This window comes from Triticum dicoccoides, chromosome 2B (assembly GCF_002162155.2).
Source record: "Triticum dicoccoides isolate Atlit2015 ecotype Zavitan chromosome 2B, WEW_v2.0, whole genome shotgun sequence".
Lineage (NCBI taxonomy): Eukaryota > Viridiplantae > Streptophyta > Magnoliopsida > Poales > Poaceae > Triticum > Triticum dicoccoides.
The window spans coordinates 32,380,486-32,389,216 of record NC_041383.1 but is presented as its reverse complement, the minus strand read 5'-3'; the positions used below and the strand labels follow the sequence as shown (position 1 = coordinate 32,389,216).

Below are 8,731 nucleotides of genomic sequence, written 5' to 3'. Positions count from 1 at the left end.
CCCGGCGACGGACGCCGGCCTACTCCGCTAGATAGCCATTCCCCGCCGGAAAATAGCAGCGCTTCGCCGCGGCAGCCCCTCTCGCAGCAGCTGGTCGTTTCCTGCCGCCGTTTCCGGCCGCGGAGGAAGAGCTCGCCGCGCTGCTGGAGGAGGAAGCCGCGGCCAACGTCCAGGAAGAAGAGCATCTGATGGTGCTCGCCGCCCTCGCCCAGCTGCTGGCGATCAATGAAAAGCCGCGTCGAGGTGGCTCGGTGCCGGGGCAGGTGAAAGCAAAGAACCGGCATCGTCTGCAAGGCTACTGCATGCTCTACTCCGACTACTTCGCCGATGCTCCACTTCATGGCGAGAGAACATTTCGGCGCCGTTATCGGATGAGCCGAAAGCTCTTCCTTAGGATTGTGAATTCCATCTGGGAGTTCGACAACTACTTCAAGTGCAAGATGGATTGCACTGGCGCTCTTGGATTCACCTCCATCCAGAAGTGCACGACAGCGATGAGGATGCTTGCATATGGAGCTCCCAGTGATTCACTCGACGACTATGGGCGCATGGCCGAGTCCACCAGCATAGAGTGTTTCTACAAGTTCTGTCGGGCAGTGGTGGCAGTGTTTGGGCCACAATACTTGAGAACATCCAATGCGAAAGACACTGCTCGGATCCTAGCCCAGAATGCAACAAGAGGATTTCCTGGGATGCTTGGAAGCATCGACTGCATGCATTGGCAATGGAATAACTGCCCATTTGGTTGGCAGGGGATGTACAAAGGCGCCAAAGGCGGTTGCAGTGTGGTGCTTGAGGCGGTAGCCACACGGGACCTCTGGATTTGACACTCCTTCTTTGGTATGCCAGGAACTCACAATGACATCAACGTGTTGCAGTGCTCTCCTGTTTTTGCCAAGCTCGTTGAGGGTCATTCTCCTCCGGTGAACTTCGAGATCAATGGGCACCAATACAACAAGGGGTACTATCTAGCTGACGGCATCTATCCGAGATGGTCGACATTTGTAAAGACAATCTCAAACCCTGTGGCAGGAGGCAAGAACGCCTGGTTTGCGAAGGTTCAGGAGGCTTGCAGGAAGGATGTCGAGCGGGCATTTGGTGTGCTCCAATCTCGATTCGATGTTGTTCGGTACCCCGCTCAGACTTGGTCGAAAGATCAAATGTGGGATATCATGACTTGCTGTGTCATCTTGCACAACATGATCATCGAGAGCGAGCAAGAAGACCCAGTGTTTGACACTGAACCATACTACAGGCAGGGTCCTCTAGCCGAAGTTGATCACCAGCTACCGGCAACTTGGACTGCCTATCTCAGTATGCGTCAGGAGATCCGAGACCCACAGGTGCATCATCAACTGCAGAAAGATCTGATTGAGCACCTATGGAGGCTCAAGGGGGACGCCGCGTGATGAAATACGAGTTTTTATTTGTTGAACTATATAATTTGTATTGAACTATTTGTTGTTGTAGTATTTTGTTGAAGTATTTGATTTTTCTGTGATAAAATATGTGATAAGGAATAATTGTGTTGATAATTGAACGCCGAGACACGGCGAAACCATGCCGAATATGGGCCTATTCTCGCCCATATGGGCCGTTTATTCGCCGAAATTGGGCTGCAAAGTGGGTCAATTTTAGCGCCTGAGGGCGAGCTGGGGCGACGACCGGGCGCAAAACCGCCCCAGCACCGAGTGTATCGCTGGCTCGCCCCAGGGGGCGATTTCTATGCGTCCTGGGGGGCCAACGGCTGGAGATGCCCTTACAACCAGCCTAAAAACCAATCCCCAATCTCGTTGGTTCGTCCTCCAACCACGAGGCTGCAGGGACACCTACCCATGGCGGCGGCCACGGACCATCCCTTGCCCTCCTTCCGCTGGCCGCTGCTGCGGCCTTGTGCCTCGCGGAGCCTGTGGTCGGCTGGTCGCCGACGGCGGTCGTCGTCGCCGCAGTGCAGCGCACGGAGGGTGGGGAGGCGCGAACGATGGTACTTGCCCCGCGACGCGGTGTTCCCTGTGAGTTCTCCCTTTTCGGTAATGAATCTGAGATGGTTTCAGTTCCGTATTTTTGCAACTGAATTTCAGAGGCTAGTTGCAGGATTCAGACAATAACACAGAGAAAATAGATAACTTTGGGAGTTATTTTCAGAGCACAGAGAAAAGTTTTTTTTAGGCAAAGAAAATAGATAAGTTTGGGAGTGATTTAGAGAGATGGATTAGAAGATCACAGAGCAAAGTTGAGGCCCAACCCGTACAAGGGGCGGCCAGGATTTAACTGAATACAAGGAGGGATGCCCAGTGCTGCACCCAACCCATTAAGCTTACATCCAGAGGCAAAAGAATATGGTAAAAGTAAATCTAAATTGCAGTAAAGCTGTTGTCGAAAATGTTAACCGAGATGTTTAGGAAACTGGTAGCCATCGGATGCATCCCCAATAGCAGCGAGATAGCCCAGCGGCGCGAATATGTAAACTGTACATGGTGCTGTAACAAAACAGGCTGTGTCTTACATTCTTCAGAGTTAACTGTTGATTCTTCAGGTTTCAGGTACAGATCCTGACAATAAAGCTTTGCACTTGGCATCCACCTCCTCATAAAGCAGGCGTTGGATGATGTATTATTAAAGTATTAGTTGATTGGATAATGGATAGAACCTTAATATTAAATAGATACCAATGTTTTAAATAGCGGGCTATAGGAAATAGCAGCGGGCCTCCAAAAACAGCTATAGCGAAGTTATAACGGGATATAGCGGGCTATTTATAAAGGCGACCATTTAGCGCCACCCTGCTGAAAAGGCTATAGCCGAGCTATAGCGGAGCTATAGCCGGCTATTTAAAACATTGATAGATACTCCCTCCGGCTCAAAATAAATGTCTCAAGCTTAGTACAACTTTGTACTAAAGTTAATACAAAGTTGAGACATTTATTTTGAGACGGAGGGAGTATAATATTGTTGGTCGGCCCATGCATGCTCTCAATAATAGCAAACGCTCATGACAGCCATGATTTCAGTATTTCAATCTGAACTGGTTTCAGTTATTTTCCAAGAAAAAAAAAGTACTCGTTTGGGGAAGGCACGAACCCGGGATCTTGCTGTGTATGTGGCACTTTCCTTAATCTAGTCGAAACCTGGAAATGCAAATGTGGTCTAAGCTGCAAATTTAGCCCAGCACATCGGTAGGTTCAGCCTAACAACTTGTCAATCGCTTTTCAAGGCATCCATCCAAGCAGGCATGCACATGTAGACCTTTTGCGCAAGAAAGCTCATACCTGCTACACTCCACTTTGTAGTGCCATCCGCCTCCTCCTACAACAGGCATTGCCATGATCTACTAGCATTATATCCTAACCATGCCGCCCCAGAGTGAATAATTATATTTCTGTGCATATCGTATTGTTGGTCGGGCCCCTCTGTTGGGAACAGAAGTGCTGAACAGGAACTAGTCTAGAAATAAAAAGAAACTGGAGGAGGACAAGGTTGTTCATTGAGAAATAACTTCCGATGGCAGATTCCTAATTTTTGTTGTTTTTTGCAGGCGTGAATTCTTAATATTTGGCAGTGAAACACTAAAAATAGAGGTACAAGATTCTAGAGATACAAGACACATGAGTGGTTTTCTTTGGAGGCAATTGGGAAGGTTATGCTGATGAGATTATATTTCCCATGAGACATATTCTTAACCAAGTGCTGTTGGAGCTGTCTTGGGTACTGACTACTGAGTAGGTAGATATGTAGCAATAGTGAGTGTCTTAATTAATTAAGCCACTGTGACATTATTTCTAGTTAAGTATGGTTGGAGGCTCAAAAGTAGTTGTTTTCTTCTATGCATATCCCTTGCTTTTTTTTGTCTTTGTAATAAAGAAAAAAAACGTACATACTGTTCCAATTTGGAATTCTGGTACTTAAGAACGGACCAGCCAAGCACTGTCCTAATTGCCGCCATCTCTCTCTGCTGCTACTTCCTGCTTGGACTTCGGTACAGCTAGCACCTGCTGTTACAGGTATTGCCACTGTCACATTTCACTCCACTTGTACATACATATGCATTTCGATATCGATTGTCCATGCCGCTTATTTTCGCCCGTCTAACAAGCATATATTTTAGTACTAGTAGCAAAAACATTGTGGTAAATCTAAGTGTTCAGTGCCTGTCAACACGAATCAATCCCCAATTCCCTGTTAGTGCCGCGCGTTGCTCCTGCTCCAGGCCGCAAAGGGGGATTCACCCTCGTCGCTTCCATGCCGTGGCTCGACCCGGACAGGCTGTTAACTAACTTAACTCCTGGTTGCCATCACATGCGCTGGGAGTATAGTATTGTTGGTTGATTGAATGTAAGCTTGCACACTGCATGGTCTCAACAATAAAAAACATCATGAGACATCTCAAGTAGGAACATGCTTCAGACTGTATTTATCGACCTAGTTCGCCTTTTCCTTCCAAATTTAGTATGGACAAGCTGACAAATGATGAGCTGGTCTGATGGATGGATCTGGCACGTACCTTCAGATGCGATTCCCAACTGTGATCAGTATTCTTAATTTGTTTGTTCCTTGCGCTAGCTACTTGTTAAAAGTGTACAGCTAGTTGGCACTCGTTGGGTAGCTCCTGCAACATGACAATCAGAATGGCATTTATGTTTACTTGATAGTGTACTACTACTCGATCAGTTGCTCTGTCCGTAGTTACTCTAGAGGTAGCAGTGTCATACTCTGCAGTGCTGGTGCTCACTTTCTTCAGAGTTGGGAGGTATTACACTGCCACTTTGTGATCTCCTAGTTCACTACTGTGCAATTAGGCTGTGCTTTCACCTTGTTTAATTGTCGCTACTGATTTTATCTGTGTATACTTGTTGCATTCCAGGATCAAGCTCTCAACAATGGCTCGAGGGCCTTTGGACTTATGGAATGAGTGGGGAACCCGGATCCTGGTTCTCTTGAGCCTCGGCTTCCAGGTCATCCTCCATCTCTTCGCCAAGGTGCGTCGTCGCAAAGCCAGCTCAGCTATGCAGAGGTTCTTCCTCTGGCTGGCGTACCAGCTGTCCGACATGACGGCGACGTACGCTGCCGGGCAGCTCTTCTTCAGCAGCACGCCGCAAGAGCACCACCTAGTCGCCTTCTGGGCTCCGTTCCTCCTGCTGCACCTTGGCGGCCCGGACAACATTACCGCCTATGCCCTCGAGGATAGCAAGCTCTGGAAACGCCACTTTCTGAGCCTTTTGGTGCAGGTCCTGGGAGCTGGACATGTCTTCTACAAGCATATCATCGGCAGTGGGATCTTGCTCATGCTGGCTGCCATCTTGATATTCGGTCTCGGCGTTGCCAAGTATGGGGAGAGGACATGTGCGCTCTGGTTCGCCAACTTCAGCAGGCTCCGGAGCTCTCTCAAGGTGTTACCACGTGACAAGCATCACCAAAAATTTTACACCGAGCATCAACACGGCTACGACAACTCCAACGCTGAACTCCTGCAGCTTGCTCACTCCCTGTTTCATATCTGCAAGCGTGGGATAGTTGATTCCGTGATGATGGTGGATCCAGATAGCCTGAGTGAGCTGGATTCTTTGGACAACACAACAATCCAGGGCCTCATGAAAGACCGTGAGCGCATGTGGACGGTGATGGAGATGGAGCTCTCCCTTATGTACGACATCCTCTACACGAAGGCAAGTGTGATCCACTCTTGGTTTGGCTACTGCATCCGTGCCGTGTCGCCTCTTGCCATTACCGCCTCTCTTGTGCTGTTCCAGTTGAGCGGCAAAGATGGTGACAGCCAAGCCGATGTTGTCGTCACATACACCTTGTTGGTTGTTGCCTTGGTCCTGGAGACAAAATCCCTTGTAGGTGCACTTGGATCAAGCTGGGTGTTTGCCTTCTTGTGTGCTACACGATGTAATTGGCTTCGGCATGCAGCTCTGTGCAGTGGAAGGTGGCACTGGCTTCGTCAGAGACTTGGATCTCTCCGCCGGTCTTGGCCTGGAAAGGCGATAATTACACGGAACTCAAGGAGATGGTCAGGCACCATGGGACAGCACAACATGTTGCAGTTTCGCACCGGAGAGATGGATTCGACCGGTCACCAGCTCGGCAGTCTTTTCAAGATGGTGGGGCTCAGCGAGTCGTTTGAGAGAAGGTACTACTCATGGACTGTTGAGGTCCCAGAGAAGGTCAAGGAGCGTGCACAGCAGGTGGACGACATAGTCTCAACGGGTGATATAAACACAATGGGCATGCTCAGGTATAATTGGGGTAAAATGGCGCTGAGTGAGAAGAAGTACCCTGGGCTGTACATGGAGTTGGAGGACTGGCATGGAGTTGACTTCCACGAGAGCATCATCAGCTGGCACATCGCCACCGACTTGATCCTCGCTGCAGGGCAGCCAAGCGGCCATGATGCAGCTGACGGCCGTGTGGAGGCTGTCAGGGCACTGTCCAACTACATGATGTTCCTCCTGGTGGATCGCCCCGACATGCTACCAGGCCTTCCTCAGAACTGGCTGTACAAGAAAACCTGCACCAATCTGGACGACTTGTGTAAAGAACGCCTAGTTGGTTCTCGAGGCAACATCTTCACCGCGCTCAAGAGATTGTTCGGACCACGCCATCACCGCCGCTGCTTAAATCCTTCTAAGCTCGAGAAGGAGCTTGCCGGGATCATACTGGAGCTGCCACACGAGGAGAATTTCAACTACTACGAAACTCCTCGGCTCATGTACGCACGCAAGATTGCTCGGATACTGCGCCGTAGGGACGAAGATGCAGTGGTTGTGCTGCTAGACGTGTGGACCGACTTCATGGCCTATGCAGCCAACCGGTGCAGCAGGGAGGCGCACGCCAGGAACCTGAACAGCGGCGGTGAGTTGACGACTGTGCTCTGGCTTATGATAGAGCACCTCCGCTTGATAAAAGGAGATGCAACAAAGGTTAACGCTCGTGTGTAATCTATTCTACTAGTTGACTAGTGGCCTTTGCCATGACCAGTGTATCTGAATGTTAGTTGAGCATCGTTGATTACTAATTCTACTCAATCGAGTACAGGTTATGACCAGTGTACCTGAACGTCCCTGGAGCTTTCCGGCTGAAATCTTAACCTGAGCAAGAACATCTGAGCAGCTCAACCTTTTTTGTCAGATTGTGGATTCACTTATGATGATCATGTGTTCCCTTTTGCAGTTTCATAGTGATATACACTTCTGTTGGTTCTTGCATGGTAGGTTGATTATTTGGTAACCAATGATACGGTTGTGTGGCATAAACACTACCGCACCAGAGTTGGTAGTTAATATTTTCTTTGCAATATAGTGACTGAAACAGAAAAGTCTTCACTTTCTCTTTGTAGCCCCCTTTGTTCTCACTCTAGTTTTGATCTCTTGATGTTAAATGCCCATAAATGAGAAAGTTCATCATCTATTATAGAGTCAGTTGTCTGATACAGTACATTCTAATGTGGCGTGTGTGGCTTTTTGGTGGAGTGAGAAAAAACATCGTGCCGTTCACATTACTGTTTCTTCTGCTGCAGTGACATCGCGTTTCAGTGAATGCAGTGGACATGGATTAACTGGGTCTGTTTGCTTGAAAAGATGAGTCTGGCAAAGTGTCCTGTCAATGGCAAGGTGCTGGAGGTGGCATCAAATTCAGTGTGTCCATGGCTTCTTCTGCAGCCACTGCTGCAGCAGCAACAGGTTGAAAACAAAACAAGGCAAGGTAACAGCAGCCTGGGTTTGCTACCATACTTCGCCGGGAAGATCTTTGCTGGCCTGAAACATTACACTGGCCAACCGGATTCCTAGCAAGATCAGGAGGATCAGGTATTTGTGCTTGGCATACTTTCTTTGGAAGTAGGGCACTGTAGTGGGCTCTGTTCATCTGTCATGTCATAACGTTTGTCATCCTCTGTTTTTCAGTTTTCAGTTGCTTCACCAAAAACTTTCAGAAGAACCTATTCTGATGGCCTTATTGTTAGCTCTCTGAACTTAAATCGCAATGGTGATGCTCTCATCTTGCTGGCAGAGTGCTGAAGGGACATGCAAAACTCATATTTATATGCTGTTATAAGTTTCAGAGGCATGGGGCTAATATTTTAGCCCCTTTATCTGGTCTGTTTTTGTCCCAGCAAATGGAATTCCGGGCCATAATAAAGCAGTGAGCTCGTATAGCATAACTTGCTCAAGAGAAACATTGTGAAACCAGTTGACAGGACTTTTCCTCGAAAAATGGAACCGTTCATCATCAATATTTTTGGTTGTGGAATCAATTGTCTGATACACTTTGTTAATGTCACATGTGTGCTACCTTTAACAAGGGAGCTGTTCCATGACAACGATTTGTTAATTCTAAAATGTTCAACTAGCTGTGTAGCATCCAATGGCTAGCTAGTGCATGTGCAACTCTGCAAGCATGTGAAATTTCATAGAGATTTGTGCTCAGCATCGATCTAGTTTGCTATGGGGCAGCAGAATGAGAATATTCCTTCTTATCTTTGTAAAAAAAAGAGGTAATATCACTGGGAGTCACACAACTTGTGTGAGATGTGCAGTTTAGTGCTAGATCTTTTAAAATACGAATTTTCTGGTCATCTAACTTTTCGTTTGGTGCACATACGGTCACTTTGGCTGTCCGTGTGCGTAGCCGCCGCTGGCGTGGCATGCCACACATGCACGAGCCAAAATACACATGTTCAGTGCACAAATTCATTTACCATTAAGTGCCAAAATACGGTTAATACTGCAGCAGA

General features: G+C 48.0%; 1 protein-coding gene across 5 annotated transcripts; it reads left to right on the top strand.

Moving 5' to 3' along the window:
- The first annotated feature begins 1,776 nt into the window (after positions 1-1,776).
- On the top strand, positions 1,777-8,295 carry LOC119361965. 5 transcript variants are annotated; one of them, XM_037627139.1, is made up of 3 exons: positions 1,777-2,012; positions 3,536-7,805; positions 7,902-8,295. In XM_037627139.1, the coding sequence occupies exon 2, from the start codon at positions 4,878-4,880 to the stop codon at positions 6,936-6,938; it is 2,061 nt and encodes a 686-aa protein (XP_037483036.1). In that variant the 5' UTR covers positions 1,777-2,012; positions 3,536-4,877; the 3' UTR covers positions 6,939-7,805; positions 7,902-8,295. The 5 variants fall into 5 exon arrangements, with proteins under 5 accessions (XP_037483036.1, XP_037483039.1, XP_037483037.1 ...); XM_037627142.1 differs by having other exon boundaries at positions 1,777-4,001; positions 4,862-7,805; XM_037627140.1 differs by having other exon boundaries at positions 1,777-4,747; positions 4,862-7,805.
- Positions 8,296-8,731: the final 436 nt, after the last annotated feature.